Genomic DNA, 25,039 nt, shown 5'->3' on the forward strand with positions numbered 1-25,039 from the left:
AAAATTCAGTCTCCGCGGCCTAATCACTGACCTGGGGCTGGGAGCCCACACTCAGAAGGTGCGCCGGATGCCCCGCCCTGGGGGCGTGGCTTCGCGGGGGCTCTGGCGGGGGCGGGGCCTGGTCCCGGCCACGCCCCTCCTTGCCAGTGGCCAAGGGCGCGGCACTTTCACTTCGCTGCAAAGCTGCGGTCTGCACCAGCCGAGCGAAGGTGATCCAGGTGAGTGCCGACACCAACGCACAGCGAGGAGCGCCGGCCCCCTCTGCCATCCCGAGCTGACTAGGGACGCCCTCCTTTTCCCCCTTCTGGTCTGTACACCTCTGTCTACCTTTCCATTCCCCTTGCCTTCCACCATCCCTGCATTCTCCCCCCTGATGGAATAGGTTTGGAGTGTCGAAATGGGGCCCACCTCGCTGTCTGTCAGGCAGGAAGATTCTCAAGGTCAGCCCTTCAGTTCCTTCCTTTCCTCTCCTCCTCTCCCGGGGCTGTGCAGACCCGGCGCTCCTTGTTTCTGCCTCCCAGAGCCCACCTGACCTTGCCAAGTGCCCCTCTGGTGCAGAGGTTGGGCGGACAGGACACTGCAGGGGCGGTGGGCGGTGCAGGCCCGATCGGTAACAAGTGCCCCGGGAGCCCTGCGCCTGCTGCGGATGTGTTGCTAGGAACCCTCGGGGAGAGCCTCCCAGGGAATTGAGTTTGTTTTCGCTCTCCCTCATAGAAACGTTTGTCCATTAGTACTGGAACCCTTAAATGGGTCATTTCCTACGGCTGCCTGAGAGCAGGAGACTCCGCAGGGGAAGAGGACTCTTTATGGACGGTTCTGCACTGGATTTCAGAGCATTTTCCTCCTTATCTGTGTCACTGCAGGGAGCCCCAGAGCCACTGCGGTGGGGCAGCTACAGGGCGGTGAAAAGGGGGCTGGAGAACTCACTAGTGAGTCATTCCCCGAAGTTGTGTCTTGTGCTATCCCTCTTTTCGGGCCACGAGTTTACAAGCTACTTTGTAGCTTAGGAGACAAGTGGGTGTGGGGACAGGAGGTAAAGGAAAAGCTGAGACAAGAGGGTATGTAGGAAAGGAGTTGGGGCTTTCTCCAGTCCCTCGACTGGAGAAAAGGAGTCCTAGAGGGAAGGACACAACTGCTGTGCAGACGTATGGCTCTTTGCGGGTGCTGTGGTCCTAGGCGTGGTCGTGTGGGAATGCCGCAGGTTTGAGATTTCCTCTGTGCGTGGGAGCTGCAGCGAGGGCTTCTCTTGGGAAATCTGTAGATCACCGGGAGCCTGCAGTTTCACCCAAGGTTACTGGTCAGAGTTCCAAGTCTGTTTTAGTTTAATGAATTCAGTAATTAAGAGCACAGTATCCTAGTCAGGGATTCAAGAATGTTTATTCTCACTGCAGTTAAATGTAACTAAATTAACTGAAACTAACACCTGAAATCCAAAGAAGTACTTTTACCCATGGGAAGACGTTCTGTTAAGCTTCCAAAGTGACACAGTGTTACAGAAATAGAACATTGTCGAGCAATTTTTTTTTTTCCCTGAACCGATGTTACTATATATAAAACAGATCTGCTAGAGGGATACTGTGGCCAGCTATAGAAAGTGCACGCCAGGGGCTGCTTTAGATGAGGGAACAAAATTGGAGAATGGCAGTCTTCCCCCTAATTTAGATTTCCTCCTGCTGGCCTAGAGTCCTGAAGAGACACAGTCATGAAAGGGAATTTCCTAACCTGGAGGACAGCAAAGGGACTGAACATCCATGAAAGAAAAGGCTTTACCCCATTATCCAGAGACATGCTGAAAAGCCCCTGGAACAATCTGGAATGAAGTGGATGACCAAGCTGTCAAAATGCAGTTAGTGCCTACTGCATGCACAGGTAGCTGTATTTAAACATATCGTTCCCTATATTTATATTTAAATATTCTGAATCTGTATACAGAATACCGCTGTGAACCACAATCGACCACGGACCATTTTTAAGCAATGTTTAAAAGAATCTCCATATTGCTACAGTTACGCAGCTGAATTCATTAATACTAATGAGTATACCGTCCTCCTGAAAGAGAAGAGTTCAGCAGTAAGGCTAGGATACTACTGTGGAAGGAGAATTCCTTCCCTCACTGTCTCTTGCAGCGTCTACCTACCTATCCGTCTTGGTGAGGAGAAAAACAGCAACGAGGAGACGGGAAAATTACATGACCTTCCAAATAACATTTGCAAATACCTTTAAGGGATTTCTGCATTTGAGATTTTAAGTCCCCGTTTACCCTCTGAGTTCTTTCCAGAGTTGAGCCGTTCATTAACTGGAACTCGGGTTCTAATACGTCGGTGCCTTAGCTCACTCTTTTTTTGATAAGTGGTATTTTACTTCTCCAGCCGGAGCAACGTGGATGGTTTGGGCACGAGCTTCATTCTAAGTACTGTCAGGTACAAAGAGTTAGACTCCCGTTTGAGGCAGGAGCCAGCAGCCCAGGTGGGTCCCTTCATCCGGAATGTCTGGTACCCTAGCAAGGGCCCAGCAGCTGCTAGGAATTAACTACAGTCTGCCCAGTTTTTTTGTGATGGAAAATCCAACTGGTGTCACAGTGACTCATTCGAGAGTTTTGTTTTCCTCTTGTGGAAGTCAGGGCTTAGGTTCCCCATGACCTCCATTCAGTTCCTATGTAATGCCAGTTAAGGCACAGGTTATGTAGAAATCATGATATGAAAAGTGCCAATCGCCGTTGATTTGCTCCTTTGCAAACCTGTGCACCTGAAAGCGGAGGAAGTTTTCCCTTCCCATAATCTCTCCTCTTGTCATCCGGCAGTGCCTGCATTCATTAAAAGAAATTTAAAAACAAGTAACTTTTTGGATCTTTTCCAAGGTTGTTTTTTTTTTTTTTTTCCTTCCAATTAGAAAGTTCTGAGGCTTTAATCAGTCAAAGACTTGGAGTTAATTATTAGCTCTCTATTCCTATGAATATATTTTATGCTCCGGAGACAGTTTGGGGGAGATAGAAAAATTGCAAAAGAGATCAGGTGTGGTCAAACTTGCTCTCCATTCTCATTAAGAGGCAGTATAGGCAAGCGTTGAGAGCACAGACTCAGGAGCCAGGCTGTCTGGCTGTGTATGAGTCCAGGCTTCCTCTGCGATGGCTGTGTGACCTTGGGCAAGATTACTTAACCTCTCTGATGCTCAGCTTCCCCTTCCTGTCTGTCGTGTGCTTGCTGTTTTCCTTCCCTGTGTTCTCTCTCGTACATCACAGTTTATGTCCTCAGAGACTTGCTCTCAATCTGTTACCCTCCTGCTTCATGGTCCTTTCTATGTGGTCTCCATCCATTTCACTGTGTCTTCTAGAAGGTCAAGACCTTCTCTCTGAGTCTCGATCGCCCTCGTAGCCCTGCGCACCTCACATATTGTCAGTATGTAGTGGGGGATAATTCAGAGAAGGAATCATTCCAAAGCAATACTGAATAAGGTGGTAGGTGTGGGCTTAAGGCAAGCGTTCCATTTAGGTGAAATGGTTTGTCCTACATTGACTTTAATCAAATCAGCTCCACAATGAGTTGCTACGAGATTTTTATTTTCTTGCGCGTCCCATGGCTTCTCCTCATTCTTCCCCTTGTCCTCTGAGGTCGGCGCCTTCAGACCATGGGAGATGTCCCGCAGCCTGTCGCTGGGATGACGTCTCCCAGGGGGCTCTGTTCCAGATGGGCCAGCATGACCCAGGGCTTCTGGGTGAGGTGCCGACACATCAAGGAACTCTCGCCCCATAGAGCCTTTTGTGTCAAGAATCTGAGAAGGTTTGGGGCGCCTGGGTGGCGCAGTCGGTTGAGCGTCCGACTTCGGCCAGGTCACGATCTCGCGGTCTGTGAGTTCGAGCCCCGCGTCGGGCTCTGGGCTGATGGCTCAGAGCCTGGAGCCTGTTTCCGATTCTGTGTCTCCCTCTCTCTCTGACCCTCCCCCGTTCATGCTCTGTCTCTCTCTGTCCCAAAAATAAACGTTGGAAAAAAAAAAAAAAAAGAATCTGAGAAGGTTTGCCATCACACCAGCAGGCTTACCTAGAATTTGCCCTGTCTTGTTACAGTCTACTCTTCTTAGATTCCTGAGGAGCTGAATTAACAGTTTTTTCTTCCAGGGGAGATTCAGTTCCATTCAGGCATGTGTCTTTAGTGTCTTTTCATACAGAAGTCAGACTCCAGAGAAGACAGCGGATAATTAGCCCACTTGGCCTTACTGGGGTTTATTTGTGTCCGTGCAGACTCGCCCCACACAGAACTCTTCCCAGGAACTTGGCCATCACGCTGATCCCGCCCTCCCCCACTCCCGGTCAGCGCAGTTAGGTATTAATTATTTTCAGCACCGACAGTGGCCGTTTAACTATAAAGCTGAATACATTTGGATTATAACACATTTATCTCTTAAAGGGCACAGATCTTCTACCCTGCTCACTGATAGCTAGCTTCCACTTTCCAAATGTTCACCCAGGAACATTGACGAGGAATCGAAGAACATGAGATGCTGGGGAAGTACCACTCTGACCTGCCTCTGCTGTTCCCCTCACTGAGTTAATGACCGAGTGCTGGATACGTAATGGTATGCCCGTTCAGCTAACTTCACGTTTAGCCCTCGGAGACCTATCTACCAAATGTGCAATGCAGCCGTGGGCAGTATTTTTCCTCACCTGGGTTATTATTCCTTCTCTTAAACGTCCATGCACTTTAAAAATCTAGCCGTCTTGTGAAACTTAGACACTCACACAGACCTTATCATCTGTGTAACGTAGAAGCGTCCAGAACTGGCACTTTGAAAGTGTAGGATGGACGAAAAGAAATCCTGTGACGCTTTTCTCTCCCATCATGGAAACAGGAGATGCCTTTTGTGTTGTTTCCCTCCAGGTTCTTGAGCTTTATATGGGTTCAGGAGGGGTCAGCTGCCCTGCCTGAGATGATTTGGAGAACCGTTCATTTGTAGAAACACCTAGAGGCAGAGGGGAGGCTGGGCAGCTACCCGGGGGAGCTTGAAGCAGGCTAACCAGACACCCAGAGCGGCCTCAGAGGTTTCTGAACCACCTTCCGGCATCGGGGACTTATGGAAGTCCATTTGGGACGATCAGACCAGCCCTTAAAGTCACCGTCTTTGGGGTTAGTGTTGTGAAAATGGTGGTCTTTGCCACATAAGATAAGGGGCCATATGTAAGGAAGATTGGATTAATAGCACAGGGAGCCAAATGAGAATTTTAAGGAAAGGCTGGGGAACAGCTCCAAGTCAGTCTGGGAGTGCTTTATCTTCGTCCCATTCGTGCGTGTAGAAAAAAGGACACCACTGAGAAATTACAGTACAATTTGAGGAGAAGGGTCTTGCGAATGGAAGTAGGGGTTACCATGGTCCAGGCTGGCTTTTATCTGCTTGTTTGAGGGCAAAGAGAAAGCTGAAAGGTGAAATCCTTTCTCCCTTAAAAAAGACAGTTAGGGGCACCTGGGTGGCCCGGTTGGTTAAGCGTCCGGCTCTTGATTTCGGCTCAGGTCATGATCTCATGGTTCGGGAGATCGAGCTCCGCATCGGGCTCTGGGCTGACAGTGTGGAGCCTGCTTGGGATTCTCACTCCACGCTGCTCTCTCTCTTTTTCTCTCAGTCTCTCTCTCTCTCATAAATAAATAAACATTAAAAAAAACTTTTTTTAATCTAATTAATTTCATTTAGCTGAAGATCGTGTGGCTCGGTTGAGTGTCCGACTCTTGATTTCAGCTCAGGTCATGATCCCAGGGTTCTGGGATGGAGCCCCGTGTCAGGCTCCACGTCCAGATTCTCTCTCTCTCTCTTCCCCCCCACCACTTCTCCCCCTCTCCCTCCCTCCCTCTGCCCCCTCCCTTCTTACACTCACTCTCTCTCAAGTAAAAATAAAAAAAAAAATTAAGAGCCACAATTAAGGGTGGTTCAATTAGTTAAGCCTCTGAGTTTGGCACAGGTCACGATCTCATGGTTTGTGAGTTCGAGCCCCACGTCGGGCTCTGTGCTGACAGCTTGGAGCCTAGAGCCTACTTCAGATTCTGTGTTTTTCCCCTCCCCCGCTCAAGCTCTAGCTCTCCCTCTCTAAAAAATAAATAAACATTAAAAAACATTTTTTTTTTTTTAATTTAAGCAAAGATAAGTTAATGTAACTTCATGGCTCAGAAGCAATAATTTGAGGCAGGTTCCCAAATCTGTAAAGCCTGCCTTTTGCCCCATTTGTACCGTGTTGATTGCGCCCTGGGGGATTTTCGCTGGCCGCCCAGAGGGACTTGAGTAAGTAGTGAAAGAGAGCTCTACCCCAGGAGCCTTCTGATGAATGTGGTTCAGGACGTGTTCTGGGTAATCCTTGTAACTGGAGGAACCCCTGCCCCAGTGAGATAAGGCAGGAAGGGTGGCGGCAGCAGGCACTGGAAGGAAGGTTGAACCGCGTGTATGCACTGGGGTGGTGAGGTTTCCAGCACGCCTGTTGGGAAAGTCCTCGAGGGACCACCTCGGGCAGAGGTCCTAATGAAAATCCGTGTTGCTTAACTCAGGCACTAGCGTGGAGTGCGTCTTCTCCTCCAAACCCAAGCTTGATCCCCTTCCCAGGGGAGCCTTTGCAGGGGTGCCTTGTGGCTTTCTTAAAGTCGCCAGGGTGCCCGCTCACTGGCTGCACTGAACGTTGCTGCCCCAGTGCTGCCCCTGCTCCTGCCCCCCACTGTCCCGTGGCCCCACCGGTTACCAGGGCGCTGGGCACCCTTGTTCTCTAATCTGCCCCTGGGCTTTTCTGCTGCCTCATGGCCCGTACCCCACCTGCTTAAAATACTGTTCCCAGTTTTCTTTCCTCTCCTTGATATGTCCTCAAAAAACCATGTTCACCTATTAAATACTCTGATAGATTAAAAAAGCTACAAATGCAAGTGTTGCCATTTTAAAAAAATATATATTCTAGGGATGCCTGGGTGGCTCAGTCGGTTGAGCGTCCGACTTCGGCTCAGGTCGTGATCTCACGGTTCGTGGGTTCGAGCCCCACGTTCGGGCTCTGCGCTGACAGCTCAGAGCCTGGAGCCTGCCTTGGATTCCGTGTCTCCCGTCTCCCTGTGCTCCTCCCCTGCTCACACACACACTCTCTCTCTCAAAAATAAACATTAAAATTTTTTTTAATATATTCTAGAAATAATTAGGTTTCTGCAGTATTCTCAAAAAGGGCATCTATGGAAAACTCACAGCTAACATATTTAATGATGAAGGGCTGGAATGCTTCCCCCTCTAAGATAGGGATCAAGATAAAGATGTCACTTCTGTTCAACACTGTCCTGGTTCCGGGGCGTCTGGGTGGCTCAGTCGGTTGTGTCTGACTCAGGATTTGGGCTCAGGTCATGATCGCATGGTTCATGGGTTCGAGCCCCATGCTGGCAGTGTGGGGCCTGCCTGGGATTCTCTCTCTCTCCCCTCTCTCCACCCCTCTCAGTTTGCTTTCTCTCTCTTAAAGTAAATAAATAAACTTTAAAAAAAAAAAAAAGCCACTGTTTTAGTTCTAATTAGAGCAAGCAAGCAAAAGAAAGAAAAAGGCTTCCATAATGGAAAGGGAAGAAGTGAAACTGTCTGCGCAGCTAACACCATCCTGTATGTTAAGTATGACAAAGATCGTGGATCGACCTCTCCCTTCTCCTGGGCTCTCGTGCCCTGGCTCTGTTCCCCAGCTCTGCTCCTGCAGTGCAGCTCCAGTCATGCCCCTGAGCGGGAGTTCTGCAGAAGTGACTCTCCTCACTGCTCCCTGGCTGGGGGAGAAAGCAATCGAACTCCTTGGTAAGGAGCAAACCCAGCAGAGGGATGTAGTAGCAAAGAGCTAGACCTCGCTGTCCGTCTGCTTACGTTCAGACCTCAGCTCCGTACTCACTGGCTATGGGACCTTGGACAAGTTGCTGAACTCTTCTTTGCCTCAGTCTCCCCATCTGTAAAACGGGGATGATAACAGTAACTACCACGTAGGATCATTATGGACATTGTTAATTTATGTTAACTCTATTATGGGCCTGACAGAGGAGAAGCAGTAGGTCTTAAAGTAGATGTTCAGGATGTAGTGATAATATTATTCCCCATTTTGCTATTTCGGCCATATGGGATGAAGAATTCCATGGGGAGTTAGATGGAGGTCCCACTGGATCCTTAAATAGGCCTTTCATCTGAAGTCATGTTGCCGATTGTTTAGAATTTGCAGGACACTTGACCCGTGACATTGGAAGCGATCATCTGAAGAGCTCATCCTGGACCATAATGACCACCACTCTCGAAAGATGAAGAGTGTTCAACTCTGACTCATTTGACTGGTGGGAAAATCTGGTCTGGCAAGTGATCATGACCATGAAAGAGAGATCTGGGAATCTACGAGCTGTCCCAGGTTAGGCTCACAAGAGAAGTCTCAGAAGAGACTGAGCTGTCTTACCTACCTGTGTTGGTTTGGTCTGAGCCCTCTGTTCAAGCTGAAAGAAGAAAGCAGTCTCCTGACAGGCACATCCTCTGTGTGTGATTGTGAACATCCTCTGGTCTCATCAGCCCGTCGGGTTCTTAAGGATGCTGTAGAGAAGGGGGCCCCTCACGAGCCTCCAAGGATGTTGGTAGAATGTGGACCGCCAAGATAGGACCGCCAAGACAGAACTCTACCAGTGGTTTTAGGATTGGATAAAATCAACACCTCCCGAAAACTGTATCTTTGCCTAGAACAGTGGTTCATAAAATGTGGTCCCTGACCAGCATGATCGTCTAGGAACTTGTTGGAAATGTAGATCCCCAGGCCCCATTAAGCCCCGCGGGATCTGAGACCCCACCTGCGGGTGGGGCGTGTTTTAACAAACGCTTCAGGTGACGTTGATGCTGCTAAAGTTTGAGAACCACTGACCTAGAACATAAGACAGCACTGTATCGAGTTTCCGTCTTCATGGAAGTAACTATAGAAGACGTCAGCAGGAGACAGATTCTGTGCCCTCAAGGAGCATATTTGGAAATGTGTACTATTTTCATTGATCAGTATGCAAGGTACATGTTATAATAGCTCACTGATGAGCGCGCAACAAAATGTGCAAACATTCAAAGGCAAGCCTGCAGCCCATGCAGGTCGGTCAGGAGTGCAGGTGTCATGGAGGAAGGGGGAGTACTTAACACTGGACCAGGATCGGGCAGCGGGAACAAATTTAGGAGCAGGGCTGCCGGAGATGTATTGCCTCACAGACTGCTTCTTAACCCTCGACACATGGGCTTCCACTTTCTACCATTGCCCTGAAACCTGGCTGTCGGGGCGCCTGAGGGGCTCAGCTGGGTGTCTGACTGGACCTCGGCTCAGGTCATGATGTCACGATTCGTGAGATCGAGCCCCATGTCGGGCTTTGCGCTGACAGCACGGGAATTCTGCGCTGGAATTCTCTCTCCCTCTCTGTCTGCCCCTTGCCCACTCACACTCTCTTTCATTCTCAAAATAAATAAGTAAACTTAAAAAACAAAAACCTGGCAGTCAAGGGGTCCCACTCACCAAAGCCAAGAGCATTTGGCAGGTGACACTTCCTCTGTTAACACATAACAGTCTCCCTCACACCTTTCCTCCTCTCTGCCTCTCAGCTTAGTCCCTGGAGGGAGAACCAGCAGGTGATGGCTGTTAACTCTGCTCGTAGAGTCCATCTCATAATCCAGACGTGTCTGTCCTCTCTAACCCCATCTCCTACCACTCCCATCAGCTCCTGGGGCCCGGCCACATCGGCTGCCTTCCTGGCCCACCAGTGTGCCGGGCTTTCCCTCATCTAGGGCCTTTGCACTTGCCGCTTTTTCTTTTTGTTAATAAATTTATTTATTTTTTTAATATTTATTTTTGAGAGAGAGTGCGCAAGTAGGGAGGAGCGGTGGGGGGGGCGGGGTGGGGACAGAGGATCCGAAGCGGGCTCTGGGCTGACTGCGGAGAGCCTGTTGCGGGGCTCCAACTCACGAACCTGGAGATCATGACCTGAGCCAAAGTCGGACACTTAACGGACTGAGCCATCCAGGCACCCACTGGCTGCTTTCTCTGATTTGAATATTCTCCCTGCCCCCCACCCCCGAAATGTCCTGTTGGTGTTTCTTCCTCATTCCTGTGTCACTGCAAATGTTGCCCTAGCAAGGAGGTCTTCCTGGTCTTAACTGAGATATAATTGACATATGAGATTGTGTAAGTTTAAATGTCTCAAATATTTATTGATCCCTTGGCATGTTTCCGGTCAGTCTTCTGTCCTCCTTAGAATGTCGGTTCCTTAAAGGACAGGGGGACCCCATCTTGTCCACTGCTGTGTCGCCCACACTTCTGCAGTGCTGGCATATCTAGTGAGTGCTTTCCATGTTGTGACTGAGTAAGTGAATTAAGTGTTCTTAGACACATTATGCTGTCCACACTGGGAATCTACAGAGAACAGCCTTTTTCCAAATTCGAATCTATTTCAAATGGTCTCAGAACTAATTTCTTTTTATTTTTATTTTTTTTAAGGTTTATTTTTATTTTTGAGAGAGAGAGAGAGAGAGAGGCAGAGCGTGAGTGGGGGGCAGCAGAGAGAGAGGGAGACACAGAATCCAAAGCAAGCTCGAGGCTCTGAGCTGTCAGCACAGAGCCCGACGCGGGGCTCAAACTCACACACCGTGAGATCATGACCTGAGCCGAAGTCGGACGCTTAACCGACTGAGCCCCCCAGGCGCCCCAGCACTAGTTTCTAAGTCGGAGTACCTTAACTGATTTGTAGAAAAATCAGTATCTCCTTATTTAGGAAGTGTTACTTATGTGGGCAGACATGCACTGTTAGCAGTGTTTACAAGATGCCTCCGTATTTGGACCCACGTTTATTAAATGCTCATACCAGATGCTTACCTAGTTCATTTCAGTTAATTCCTTAAACCATCCTGTGAAGTACGTAGTTAGTATTCCGTTTTGTAGAGAAATTAGAGAACATTCCCAAGCTCACAGAGCCAGTGTCTGAACACACATCCATCTGACTCCAGAATTCCTGCTGTCTCTGCTCCTGTGGATTTTCCCATACGAACAGACAAATCAGAAAACAGTCTGTTAGGAGTAAAGTTCCGAAAGGATCTCTGCTTTTACATGAGTGATAAGTAATTCCATTAAAAATAAAATCTGGTTTCTTTTAAGCCTTCAAGTTAATATTCTTTCAAAAACTCTTTTGACTCATCTCCAGAACTCTCCGGAAACAGTTAACTGAAAGCTTACACCTCTGAAACACTCATAAGGGAGGGAAGAACAGAAACGCGTCTGTCCTATTTCTGCCTTTCTCCAAGACGTTCACTTTCATTTTGAAGGGTATTTTTGTACCCAGTTTCTTTTTTGTTTTAATTTTTTTTAATGTTTATTTTTGAGAGAGAGACAGAGACAGAGCGTGAGTGGGGGAGGGGCAGAGAGAGAGGGAGACACAGAATCGGAAGCAGGCTCCAGGCTCCCAGCTGTCAGCACAGAGCCCGACAAGGGGCTCGGACTCACGAGCAGTGTTGATCATGACCTGAGCCGAAGTCAGCCACTTAACTGACTGAGCCACCCAGGAGCCCCTTTGTCCCCAGTTTCCGATCACTGCTAGGAAGGGGGGAATCTGGAATTGGGTACGTGTTGTATTTGCCTTTTCCCCCAGTAGAACATGAGCCTCATGAGGGCAGGGACCAAAGTCTGGTGTGTTCATCTCTTCATCGCCAGCACTGGACCTGTGAGTGGTAAACTTGAATAAGTAAGTGAGTGCCCGCTCACACCCACACAGGGATGAGCTTCTCCCGCTGCTGCGATGAGGGTTTCCATGACTACGGTTTGCTGATTTCCATGGTCAGCGCTGCAAACCTGCTTCCTCCTGAATACCTCCTGCTTTTCCGAGATTTTAACACAGCTGTCTAAGAGCTCAGAACAAGAAGTGAACGTATATCGTTTGAAGTGTAGTTTGCTGTTTTAAAATAGCAGTCCTAAATTATAAACTCTTAAATGTATATTGCCACTTAGTTAAGCATCCCCTTTCATAACTGAATCAGGGCAAAATTAACATAAACATATGTGATATAACCCGATGCGGAACATTTGTTGAGAGTTTACCACGTGTCAGGCATCCTGCTGAGCATTAATGGCTTCCCCATTTCCTCCTGGAGACACCCACAGGGGTGGGTGGGCACCACCCTTGTCTCCCTCTAAGGAAGAAGGAAGCCCAGGTTGCTGAAATGCAGGGAGGAATGTTCCCAAGGACACAACAGCGAGGAAGGTGAGAACCAGGTTGAGTTCAGTGTCCTTCCACAACTGCAGCCCTGTCCCGTGCACTGCACAGAGCAGGTAAGTGACAAGGGTCAGCCTAGAAGTCACATAGGACGGTATGACGGGATTCGTAACATATTGCCTGTTCCTCTGCTTTCTCAATTCCCAATTGTCAGGCCACTTTCTGTATAATTTTTTTGGTATGTGTCTGCTCGTTTTGGAACTGATAGAAAAGTGCAAAGGGAAATCTGTAATTTACGCATCTAGAAATAATTATGCTTATGATTTTGATATTTTCTCTTCTGTTATTGAGAAAACTAAGATTATATACTACATACACTTCTTTTTAATAGTTTTGTGTTTTTTTTTTTTTAAGTTTACCCCTTTATTTTGAGACAGAGAGAGAATCCCAGGGGGGCTCCATACTGCCAGCGCAGAGCCCAACGCGGGGCTCAAACTCACAAACCCTGAGATTATGACCTGAGCCAAAATCAGACACAACCAACTGAGCCACCCAGGCGCCCCTGTATACACTTTCTGAGGTGTTTGTTTTTTTTTTTTAATGTAACATGCTGTATGTTAAGCCTGTTTCAACATCTTTACTTGTGCGTGCACCATTGTTAATGGTTCTACAATATTCTGTATTATGGGTACATTAATTAGTCCTCTCTGCTTGGTCATTGTGCCATTTCTGTCACTGCTGTTATAAATACCGTTCAGGTGAATGCCTTTGAACCAAATCTGTCTGAGTTTCTGATTGTCACCTCCAGCTACGTTCCCAGTGGAGTTAATGAATCAAAAGGCACAAACGATGTCAAGAACATGCCCGTTGTTAGGCTGCTCTCCAGATGGTTCTATTTTACACTTCCCCCTCTGTGTAATAGTGCAAACTAGGTACCTTTAAATACATACCTAAGGAAATTTCTATTTATACAAATTATAACTTCTAATGTATTCAGCTGGAGGGTGACAATTAACAAATGCCATTACACAGCTAAGTGGGTTGCAAAGGAACCCATACCTGCGTTGGTGGTTGGGCACCACGTGCCGTGTATCTGGTGCCACAAAGACCCAAGTCTAGGGCAGAGCTCCCACCCCCAAGACAACCTCATCTTCTTGCCTCAATAAAAGGGTTGCTATTAACACAGAGCAGGTATGTAATCAACAAAATGTTGAATGTTCGTGCGGGAGAGGTCCTGAAGCCACTGCCCTGGGGCTATCTGCTGGCTCCAGGCTGGGACAGCCTCGGGCGTGGCTGCCGCTGCCTGGGGTGTGGCCACTGTGAACTGAGCTGCCTCCACTTCACCAGTGTGCACACCTGCACCTGAGCCCACAGAGGCCAGAGGCCAATCTTTAAGGGGTGGGAACGTCCGTCTCTGCCCTCGAGTCCTCTGAATAGAAGGATTCAGCAAAAGATCGGGGTTGTTTTTTTTTTTTTTTTGAACCCTAAGTGAATTAAGCTGATTCTCTCCGTAAAGGACAAGCCTTACCCATTTTCCAGTCCCTACTGGATTTCTGTTTTCAAACCGCAGTGGGGACAGAGCCTTTTTCTGTGTTCTGACCTCCTCTTTCTCTGCTTCAGAGGTTTCAGTAGATACTTGTGAGGGGAACAAAAGGAAACCTGAATTGCTTAAGCGCCTACTTGATGCCTGGCTCTGTGCTAGACGACGACGAGCATTATGTGAGTTGGAGGCATGATTCCCGAAAGCCACCTGGAGTTGCGGCTTGCTTTGTTTATTCTGCAGGTGTCAATAGTCACAGGCTGTGCCCGGCGGCGTGGAGAGGCCAGACAAACACAGTAGCCCCGCGTGGGAGCTTGTAACTGGCTGCTGTCTGGTCTAGCCCCGATCACACCAGGCAGTGCTGACTGCCAGGCTGTATGAGGCGGGGGTCCTCACTCGGTGGGAGCGTGAGGTGGTGTCAGGAGGGCCCCTCCCACAGGCGGCTTCCTGGACTTTGCTCTTGCACCTTTGCAGGTGTGTCCAGGGCTCCTGCAGGGAGAGGCTCAGGGAGCGGAGGCACTTTCCTCCTGTCTGACACACTCACTGTCCCACAGCTGATCATGTGGTCTTTTGCGAGCCACCCACTCTAGCATTGGACTCTGGGTCCCCCTTCCTGTACGTTCTCTGCCCTTCAGAGGTACTTTGTGTTCCCGGCTCTGCCTGCCCCCTTTACCCTAATACCACAGTCAGCGTAGCAAGGTGGGGGGAAGGTAACTTTCACTAGAGTGTGAAAGCCTACTAGGTTTAAACTCCCAGATTGCATGTATCCTTTGCAAGAGGAGCTCAGTAGTAAATATTAATTCCTAATTGTGAATTTTTGAGCAGTCGCCTGAGTGTTCATTGCTTTGCCACAGAAACATTCAGCCAAGAGGTGCTTATCTGTCCTGCCACTCAGCCGCTTGTATCCCAAGCCCTTGCAAACCAGAAACTCCAAGGTCAGTGACTAAGCCATGAAATTCTCCTCTTTTGCCTGTGCCTGAGCATTCGGAGAAGAATTCTAAAACCTGCTCTGGTCTTCGTTCTCTTCTCATCCACCTGAACCTCGATTTCCTTTTCTGCCAAGTGAAAAGGCAAGGCTCTGGAGATGGGGTTCTCGGTCCAGGCCTCTCAACTCGTAAACTGTGACCTAAGCCAAGTGTGCTTCCTTCATTGTCCTTAAACAGGTGGCTTCTGACCGAGCGAGTGACAGCTTCATTTTCAGTGACCTGTTTGGCCCCAGTGTGTTGAACTCAACGGACATCAGATAGTTTGGAAGGCTCGGTCATTTTTATCTTCAAAGAGGCGTTCGGAATTCGCCCTGTGTTTTTATTTTAATAACTAGTACAGAAGCTTCCTCTGCAAGCTGACTCTGAATTTCGGAAGCAACTAATTTACAAGAGAATGAGAGCAGGGAAGTTTGGAGGGCAGCCTGACTGCTTGCTGCTGCCATACCTGATGGTGGGGACATGGTGGCCAGGAGGCCCTTCCTATGCTGAGTCATGCAGACGGCTTTTGGGGGTGTGTCCCCCCCCCCCCCCGCCCCGGGTGAGGTGGGGTGGGCGCCCCTCCGGAGCAGCTCCATGAAGAATGTAGGAGGGGGACACTGGTAAGAACCGTGGATCGTGGCAGGTGGGGGACAGACTTTTGGGGACTTCAGCCCCAAATGTCATTTTTCAGACCTAAGCAAAACGTATTTTTTTTTTTTAATGTTTGTTTATTTTTGAGAGAGAGAGGGATAGAGACAGATAGCATGTAAGCAGGGGAGGGGCAGAGAGAGAGCCACACATACACAGAATCCCAAGCAGGCTCCAGGCTCTGAGCTGTCAGCACCGAGCCCCACGTGGGGCTCGAACCCACGAACTGCGAGATCATGACCTGAGCTAAAGCTGGACTCTTAACCGACGGAGCCACTGAGGCGCCCCCAAATCCCACACTGAGGAAAGTGCTGGGACACTTCTCAGTTTGCAAATGAGCTTAAAAGGGGACATTGGAACCAAATTGGAATCTAAATTTGAAACCCAGCTCTGATGCTTTCCATTTCAGACCTTGGGCACATGATTTCACCTCTGGGTACTCTCTGGACACAGGGGTAACTCACCGTATGGTCAGGGTGGCTGGAAACACCTTGGGGCCCGGTAGCCCCTCCCGGGCTTACAGGCGAGATTGCAGCGAGCCTGTCTTCGAGATGGACATTGTAAACTGAGTGCAGAACACACAGGAGCTGCCTGCCTGGGACAGCCTCGTGCACGGTGGGTGGGCAGTAAGGGTCCCAGGAAGCACTGCCTCTTCCCTGTGTCCTGCCTGTCCTCGCCCGTCTCCATCCCGTGACCAAAGCTCAGAGAGGTCGGGGGGCAGCACGAGTTTACCTTGAGATGATGAGGGTTTCCTCCCAGCTGCCAAGTTTTCTTCTCCTTGACGGCCAGTCTGTTTCTTCTCGCTTCTTCTGGGGCAAAACAGTGGCTAACACAGCTAAAATTGCAGAACACTGAAAATGCGGAGATTAGCTTTTTCTCCAAGCATTCCATGGGGAGATTTTCCAAGTACACAGAAACGTTGGAAGAATTATACACTGAACATCCTTATAGCCACCACCTGGGTTCCATAGTTAACATTTGGCTCTGTTGGTTTATATTGTCATTTCTTGATGCATTTCAAGAGGAGTTGCAGGCAGCAGAACATGTCACGGGCTAGTTTTGGAGTGAGGATTCGATGAACAGCCTGGGCTCCCCTGAGCCTCCCAGAGCTGGGTCTCTTCGCAGCGTGACAGGCTCCAAAGCCATGCTCTGCTTTCAAAGCACTAGATCTGGGTCTCCTACCTGTGATGCCTCCGCTGCTATACCAGAGTGTGCCCCAGGATCAAAGGGAGTCCCGACCCCCTGCCCTCACAGTGTCCCCCATGCCAACAGACATACAAACAAAGAACTTGGAATCGTGGTATACTTCCTGTTTCATATCCTGCTTCCGTCTCCCTCCTTCCCCCTCTCTCCCCCTCTGCTCCTCCCTCCCTCCATACCCCCTCTCTACAGTTGAATATATCCTTTAGGATTTTGCCACGTTAAGCTTTTCTTTCAAAAACATAGTTTTTAGCAGCTTTATCTTTCTATAGCAATGACTACTGCAGAGGTATAGCTGCATCTGGTAAATGTAACGTTCATCAGAAGAGAACATGTTATGCTTGTATACTTTTTCAGTCTACTTATCTTGGGGTGGAGGGGCAGAGAGAGAGAGAGAGAGAGAGAGAGAGAATCCCAAGAAGGCTCCCAGCTATCAGCACGGAGCCCCGTGGCAGAGGGGGGTGGCCGGACTTTCAGGAATCGTGAGATCGTGGCCTGAGCTGAAATCAAGAGCCGGACGCTTAATTGACTGAGCCAGCCAGACACCCCAGACCTGAGTAACTTGTAAATTCTGTTGTGTGATACTACACAGGAACGTCTCCATCTGCCTCTTAGAAACATCTTGTTTACTCACACCTTTGTGGTCTAGGTATACCTTTACAGGTAATGACGCACACGGCTCCAGGCCTCCCTCTGTGGGTGTCTGCCGTGCCGGCTGGTATCCTAATGTCTTCTTCCTTCCACAGAGCCAACATGGCCGTCCTCTCTAAGGAGTATGGTTTTGTGGTTCTAACCGGTGCCGCCAGCTTTATCATGGTAGCTCATCTAGCCATGAACGTTTCCAAGGCCCGAAAGAAGTACAAAGTGGAGGTGAGTGGGAACGTAGACTTGTCTGGGGCTAGAGCTTGTTTTCAGTTGTGGAGGGAGAGGGGAGACGCCAGCAGTCCGCAGTGGCAGTTGAACTACACCCGTTGGAAACGCTGCCCCTTTCCGGCAGGAGGAAGGCGGGGAACTGAGGGGCCCTGCTGGGGAGCAATTTCCATCTTGTTTGTGCTTTGTCTTTCCTGTGGGAAGACCAGGTGTGCTGGGACAAGAACAGGATGCTTTTGGCTGGAGCTAGGTGCCGGGAAGAGTTATTTTCTAAAGAGGGTTCCACAAGGGGGACTTCATCAAAACAAAAAGCTTCGGTGCAGGAAAGGAAACCGCCAACAAACTGAAAAGGCGACCTACTAAATGAGAGGAACTATTTGCAAATCATACATCCCATAAGGGGTTAATTTCCAAGATACATAATTCACACAAGTCAATAGCGAAAAAACCAAGCAACACAATTTAAAATCGGGCAGAGGACCTGAACAAACGTTTGTCTAAAGAAAATATACCAATGGCCAATAGGTACATCAAAGGGTACCCAACATCATCACTAATCATCAGGGAGATGCAAATCAAAACCACAAGGAGCTGTCACCTCACACCTGTTGGAATGGCTGTGTTCAAAAAGACAAGAAATGACCAAAGCTGGTGAAGATGGGGAGAAAAGGGAACGCACCGTTGGTGAGAACGTAAATTGGCTCAGCCACTATGGAAAACAGTATGGGGGGTCCGCAGAAAACTTAAAAATAGAACTGCCATATGATCCAGCTATTCCATTCTGGGTATTTATCCAGAGAAAGTGAAAACATGAACTCGAAAAGATATGTGCACCCCCATGCTCATTGCAGCACTCTCTCTAACAGCCAAGATACAGAAGTAACCCAAGTGTCCATCGGTGGATGTGTGGGTAAAGACGATGTGGTGTATATACACAGTGGACCACTCAGGCGTAAAAAAGAATGAGATCTTGCCATTTGTGACATGGATGGACGTTGAGAGCATTATGCTAAGTGAAATAAATGAAAGATAAACACTGTATGATCTCACTTACATATGGAACCTAAAAAAAGCTAAAATGTACAGCATGTGGCTATAATTAATTTTTCTATACTGCATGTTTGAAAGTCGCGAAGAAAGCGACTCTTAAGTGTTCTCATCAAAAGAAAAACAAATCTGCAACTCTGTGGAGCGACAGATAGTAACTAGACTTACTATGGTGATCGTTTCACAATACATACATACATCGAATCGTTACATCATACACCTGAAACTAATATAAGGTATGTCCATTATACCTGGGGTTTGTTTTTTTTTTTACATAAATAATAAAATAAGCTAGAGAGGGCTGAATGGCAACAGTATTTCCTGGTGTGCCACTTTAAAAGTGATGTCTTGGGGCGCCTGGGTGGCTCAGTTGGTTAAGCGTCTGACTTCAGCTCAGGTCATGATCTCGCGGTTTGTAGGTTTGAGCCCCGCGTCGGGCTCTGTGCTAACAGCTCAGAGCCTGGAGCCTGCTTCGGATTCTGTGTCTCCCCTTCTCTCTCCCCCTCCCATGGCTCATGCTCTGTCTCTGTTTCTCAATAATAAATACACATTAAAAAAAAATTTTTTTTTAAATAAAATAAATAAAAGTGATGTCTTAAGGTGATTTGGTTTCCCAAATAGTGAAGAAGCATGTGTCGCTGAGGTTAGCCTGAGCTCAGACATTGGACATAAAAAGGAGCTCTATTAAATGCTCCCTTTATGTAGTTCCAGATGATCTAAAAGGGATAATTACTGAGGTTGTCCCTGGTGAGCACATTTAAACGTCTATTTCTGTTTAGCAACTTATAATTAGACTCTCCGACTAGAGCTTCTTTTAAAGTTTTCATATATTGATTTTCGTTTTTTTTTTTTTTAATGGACATGTCCATGAAAATTCTCACACACTTACTGTTCCCCCATTAAGGAAACTCTTAAAAGCTTATGGCGTTGGATCACTCTGGGGAAGGAGCTATTTCCCTGTGGTGTCTTTGTGAGGTACTGGAAACTCACCCATGATGGCACCATGTCAAGAGCACGGAGTTTGCAACACGCGCTGCCTCCGTCCCTTGTGCAACTACGGCACAGACCTACATTCCTCGCACCGGGTATTAACAGAAATGCATTGGATCTGCTTCTGGGAGTTGAGACCCTTCTCCCTGCAGATATTTAAGCAGAAAGCGATCAGCTGTCAAGGGCATAATAGAAGCTGCTTGAGGATAGGTTATCTTTTAGGGTTGATTGTAACTCAACACCGAGTGCTACTCTTGACCATTTGATCCACACGGACTTTGTCTTCACAGTATCCGACCATGTACAGCACGGACCCTGAAAATGGGCACCTTTTCAACTGCATTCAGCGCGCCCACCAGAACACGTGAGTGCTGGCCCTGCCGGGTGCTGGGGGGGCGGTGTCTGTAGAGTACGTGTTTTCTGCCCAGCGCCTCGGCCTTTACCACTGTGTGCTGAGTAGCAGCTGTGAGAACGATCATAGTCAGGCACCTCGCTGAAAGTGTCGTAAAAAGGGGCGCCTGGGTGGTTTAGTTAAGCATCCGACTCTCGATCTCAGCTCAGGTCATGATCTCACAGTTTGTGAGTTTGAGCCCTCGCATCGGGCTCCAGGCTGACAGCGTGGAGAAGCCCTGCTTGGGATTCTCTCTCTCTGCCCCCGCCCCCCAAAATAACTAAATAAAAAAAATAAAAACTATTAAAGTGTCGTAAAAATATGTATGTGAGCAGATTAAATATTGTGAGTTGTTAGCATAGCGAGGTTCTGGATGATCTTTTCAAAAATGTCTTTTGCATCGCATCGTCCATCTAGAGCATTTGGAAGCTGTCCTATCTGAGATGAGCTTGAATCTCCCAGCCCTGGGGAGGGGGCAGCTGTGGGCTTGGGAAGGAAATCTACTGAAATTCTCCAAGACCTTCCTCGTGGGCGTGTTAGAGCCAGGGCTTTTGCCCAGTGTGTTCTGAGTTACCCTTACTCCCACGCAGAGAAGAGAGGGTAGATCCTGGTGGTGGGGCTGCTCTCTCTCCTCCGTGTTCAGTTTTACTCTCAGGTTTCTAACTTGGCAAGTTAGTAAGGGGCTCTTCGTTTTACAGGACGTAAGTCGGTGGGGCCCTTTCTAAAAAAGTTCTCTGTCTATTCCAGGTTGGAAGTGTATCCTCCTTTCTTATTTTTCCTAGCTGTTGGAGGTGTTTACCACCCGGTAAGTTTTTCCAGGGAGGGGGGGTTTCATCTGGTTGGATTTAGTTCGCTGCGCTATTTAAGGAAGAGACAGCAGGAAAGGAACGCGTACTGAACATCACCGACGTCTATTTAAAAGAATTGCATTCAGCTGCTTCTTACAAAGCTAATCTTTAAAGTAGGGCGAATTTTCCCCACTTTTGACAGGTGAGGAGAAACCTCTTGGGGACTGTGTAACTGTCACAGGGCAAAGAGCTACCTGCAGAATAGAAGAATCCGAATTTGAGAGTTCGTGTCCGAAGTTGTTATTGGCCACAAGCATTTACTGGTCCCCTGGGGTTACAACAGTGAACAAAACAGGCAAAGGTCCCTGGTTTACTGTTAGTTGGGGTCACAGACAGAAATCAAATGGGTACAGCATGTGACTAGGCTAGAAGGTGATGCTGACGGGAGACACCTGTCAGCGGGGTGGTCACGTGAGGATCGTGCTGCTTGCGGAGGTGACATTTAAGCAAAGGAAGTGAGAGTCAAGCAAAACGTTAAGAAGGTGAGGGAGTAGGTGCTGCAGGTGTTTAGATACCTTCCAGACAAAGAGCGAGAGCGAGGCCCTGAGGCAGGAGCCCCACCAGGTCTGTCTGGTGAACAGGGAGAAGGGCAGGTGGCCTGAGGGGCGAGCGGAGCCTTGTCGGCCAGAGAAATGCTCTGCACTTCACCTTAACCTAAATAAAGCAGGTGTGTCTATGCCCGATTAGGTGCCAGTGGGTCTTGACCTGGACAGAACGAGGTTCCCTTTCAGGGACCAATTTCCACTGAATTCTTTTTTTTTTTTTTTTTTTTTTTTAATGTTTATTTTTGAGAGAGAGAGACAGACAGACAGAATGTGAGCAGGGGAGGGGCAGAGAGAGAGGGAGACCCAGAATCCGAAGCAGCTCCAGGCTCCGAGCTGTCAGCACAGAGCCCAAGGCGGGGCTCGAACCCACGAGCTGTGAGATCATGACCTGAGCTGAAGTCGGACCCTCAACAGACTGAGCCACCCAGGCGCCCCTAGTTTCCCCTTAATTCTGACCAGAGTGCTGACACTTTGCGTTTCTGGTCCTCAGCCTTCCGTGAGCCTCTGGTCGGTACCTGAAGGGCCTTGTGCTTTTGTTAGAAGCTCCCAGAATGGCACACCTGTAGTCCGTGGCCTTGAAGTTCATATTGTTTTCAGAGACACGTCTGCTGTCTTAGAGAAGACACTTCTTCCTGTGCCTCTAAGGGGCCCCAATCCTTGCACGTGACTGGACGAGCCTGTCTAAATAGACTAGTTGGTCTCTCCAGCTAGGCGTCACCCGCTGTCACCCGCATCCCCTTTCCCGTCCCTCTTCCCTAGACGCCATTCCCGGTGCTTCAGTCTTTAAAATACCCTGAGAACTGCTAGGACGACGAGTACGTGGGTCCGAGGTTGATGGTAACTCTGCAGCCTTAGTCTGGCACGACCTGGCAGAGACCAGCTTGCACGTGGTGACTTACGGGCCTGGGGTTTGTGTTTTTAGTGGTTTCACGCACCTGATTGTGAACTTTACCCCAAATCAACTAAACAAACAAAGTCCTAAGCTACTAACCTTGCCCCCAGTGGTGCACTTGGGAGACCGTGACGAGCGATGTTGCACGTTCCCGCACAGCCTCCCTTTTTCTCCAGACTCCTTCTGACCTAATGGTCACCCCAGGATGGTGCCCAGTAGGACTTTTCATCTTGCAGGAGTTTTACTCTCTCAGGCGTAATGGGAAAGGGAAGACCTCCCCTCCCCTTCCCAGCACCTCCTGTGCTGGGGTGACAGCACCACACGTCACGTCCACCTTTTCTAGCGGAGCCCCTCGCCCCTGTGCGGCCGCAGCACAGCCCCCTTCCAACCCCCCCGACCCTGGCGGGGAGCCTCACGGAGCGATGCGGGGGCAGGGGTCCCAGGCTGCCTCCTGTTCACAGCCCCATGGGAGACGACCGGGCTTGGGGTTCACCCTTCGAGCCCCAGGCCTGCCTCTCCCTCTCTTGTGCTCCAGCATGTGTGTGCCCCAGGGCAAGCCAGGGCTGGGGGCAGGCGGGGGGGGCTCCTTCCATCGAGGCCAGCACTCCTCTCCCGTCTGTGTGGGGTTCATAGAGGGATCACAAATCTCTGATGTTCCCGAAACAAATAACATCCCTCTCACGCAAAGTTTGGTATCTTCCCATAACCGGGAAAGTACTATTTTCTTAACACACTGTGCCATCAAAACCCTAGATGTTAAAGAACGTGTGGCTGTTTCTTGAATGCTGATCCTAACACAGCTCTTCTATTTTAGCGTGTAGCTTCCGGCTTGGGCTTGGCCTGGATCGTGGGACGAGTTCTCTACGCGTATGGTTATTACACAGGAGGTAAGTGCGCACGGACGTCTGCCAGGGAAACAAATTGCAAATCTTATGCGACTCTAGTTTTCTTAGCAGGGCTTTAAGAAAAGGGGAAGTAACTTGACATTTAGGTGAAAGGTCTGGTATCTTCTTTTTGCTAAGTTTTCAAGAGTAACAAAACTTGTTTTTACTGAGTGTTTTCTGTGTCACTTGCTGCTCTAAGACCTTTGCGTATGGTGTCGAACCTTATGGCAATTCTAGGATATAGATGATATTATCCTGTTGTATAGATGGGGAAACTGAGGCTCAGCGCTTACCAGTGTCCACTAGTTAGCCAGACTCACACCCAGGCAGCCTGACTCCAGAGCCCCCGCTCCTAATTCCCTACTGTCAGTAGTGTGCCCAAGAGAGAAGGGGGAGGAAGACTCCTTTGGCTGTGCTTTCGAAAGAGGGGGAACACTCCCAAAGGTCCTGGAGCAAAGTTGCTCTGATTATTACCCCATCGTTTTTTTAAGGTCCAAACAATACTATTGTGACATTTTTTAAATGTTTCTATTTATTTTTGAGAGAGAGCGTGAGTGGGGGGAGGAGAAGGGGCAGAGAGAGAGGGAGACACAGAATCTGTAGCAGCTCCAGGCTCCGAGCTGTCAGCACAGAGCCTGACGCGGGGCTCGAACCCACGAACCGTGAGATCATGACCTGAGCCAAAGTCGGAGGCTTCACCGACCGAGCCACCCAGGTGCCCCAGTCGTGGCATGTTTTTTTGCGTGTAGTATCTGACATCCTGACAGCTTTCGGCCAGAGGTTGGTTGACCTCGTGAGACCAGACAGTTGAGGTGCAACCCGAGAGGCCTCAGGTAGGGTGGCGTGTGGATATTGGAAGCACTGTCCTTTCGGGGACACCCCCAGTCACTTCCCTTTCTTCTGTTACAGAACCCAGCAAGCGGAGTCGGGGCGCCATCGGCTCCATAGCCCTCCTTGGCCTGCTGGGCACAACCGTGTGTTCTGCCTTCCAGCATCTTGGTTGGGTTAAAACCGGCTTGGGCGGGGGGTCCAAATGCTGCCATTGAAGAATCATAGGCTGTTTAAAAACTCTCGTTCATTTTGAGTGACTTTTATTTTCAGTTACTTTTTTTTTTCTAAATATAATAAAAACCTACCTGGCATCAGCCTCATACCTAAACCTGACTCCATCGCTTCCTTTTGAGTCTTTATCTAAAAGAAGTAGCCTGTTCCTACTAGACGAGAGAGGTAAGCGCCCCTCCTCACGCCCCCAGAGGGGGTTTGTTTATGTGAAGTTGGGAAAACGTCTGCTTGTGGTAATACGTTCATAATCCTGCCACAGCCGTGAAAAGCTGGGGCTCAAGGAAGGGAAGTCTTCTAGCCTAAGGATGTAAGATTATCTTATCACTTGCTAATACGTATGGGAACAAGGATTTTTTAAAATTTCTATTAAATATTGCTTCTATTGCTGAAAAGCTATTTACGACTAAGAGTATGAAACTTAATATAAGATCTGATTGCACAGGTCCAAAGGCAGAAAGACACCTTACAACAAAATGGGGAAAATTCGAAGGTTTAGTTGACTTGGAGAGGGATGCCGGTTGGTAGAATGAGAGGGCTTCCCCTGAGCGAACATGGCCGTGAACGCCACTAACAGATGGACAGTGTCTCCACCTGTGCTGTTCAGTATAGTAGCTGTGAGCGACATGGCTACTTACATTCAAATTAATACTTTTTTTAAAAACGTTTATTTGAGAGAGAGCGGGAGCGAGGGGCAGAGAGAGAGAATCCCAAGCAGGCTCCGTACGGTCTGTGCAGAGCCCGATGTGGGGCTCGAACCCACGAACCGTGAGCTATCGCCTGAGCCAAGATCAAGAGTTGGATGCCCAGCTGAGCCACCCAGGCACCCCTGAAATTAATAAACTTTAAATAAAACAAAACTCAGTTCTGTAGTTGCTCTCGCCACATTTCAAGCGCTCCATAACCCATGAGGATCAGAGATGGGATCTGAACCCAGGCCCGGCTCTAAGATCCATGCTTCTTCCGTTGCACTCCTGCGTCCCTTCA

At 48.8% G+C, this 25,039-nt stretch overlaps 1 protein-coding gene across 2 annotated transcripts; it reads left to right on the forward strand.

Moving 5' to 3' along the window:
- The first annotated feature begins 102 nt into the window (after positions 1–102).
- On the forward strand, positions 103–24,152 carry MGST3 (microsomal glutathione S-transferase 3). 2 transcript variants are annotated; one of them, XM_045455420.1, is made up of 6 exons: positions 103–218; positions 17,273–17,396; positions 19,724–19,797; positions 20,572–20,629; positions 22,924–22,996; positions 23,903–24,152. In XM_045455420.1, exons 2-6 carry the CDS (start codon positions 17,280–17,282, stop codon positions 24,037–24,039), a joined length of 459 nt encoding a protein of 152 aa, XP_045311376.1. In that variant the 5' UTR covers positions 103–218; positions 17,273–17,279; the 3' UTR covers positions 24,040–24,152. The 2 variants fall into 2 exon arrangements, with proteins under 2 accessions (XP_045311376.1, XP_045311377.1); XM_045455421.1 differs by lacking the exon at positions 103–218 and adding an exon at positions 14,905–15,150.
- The last annotated feature ends 887 nt before the right edge of the window (positions 24,153–25,039 follow it).

This window comes from Leopardus geoffroyi, chromosome C3 (genome assembly GCF_018350155.1).
Source record: "Leopardus geoffroyi isolate Oge1 chromosome C3, O.geoffroyi_Oge1_pat1.0, whole genome shotgun sequence".
Classification (NCBI taxonomy): domain Eukaryota; kingdom Metazoa; phylum Chordata; class Mammalia; order Carnivora; family Felidae; genus Leopardus; species Leopardus geoffroyi.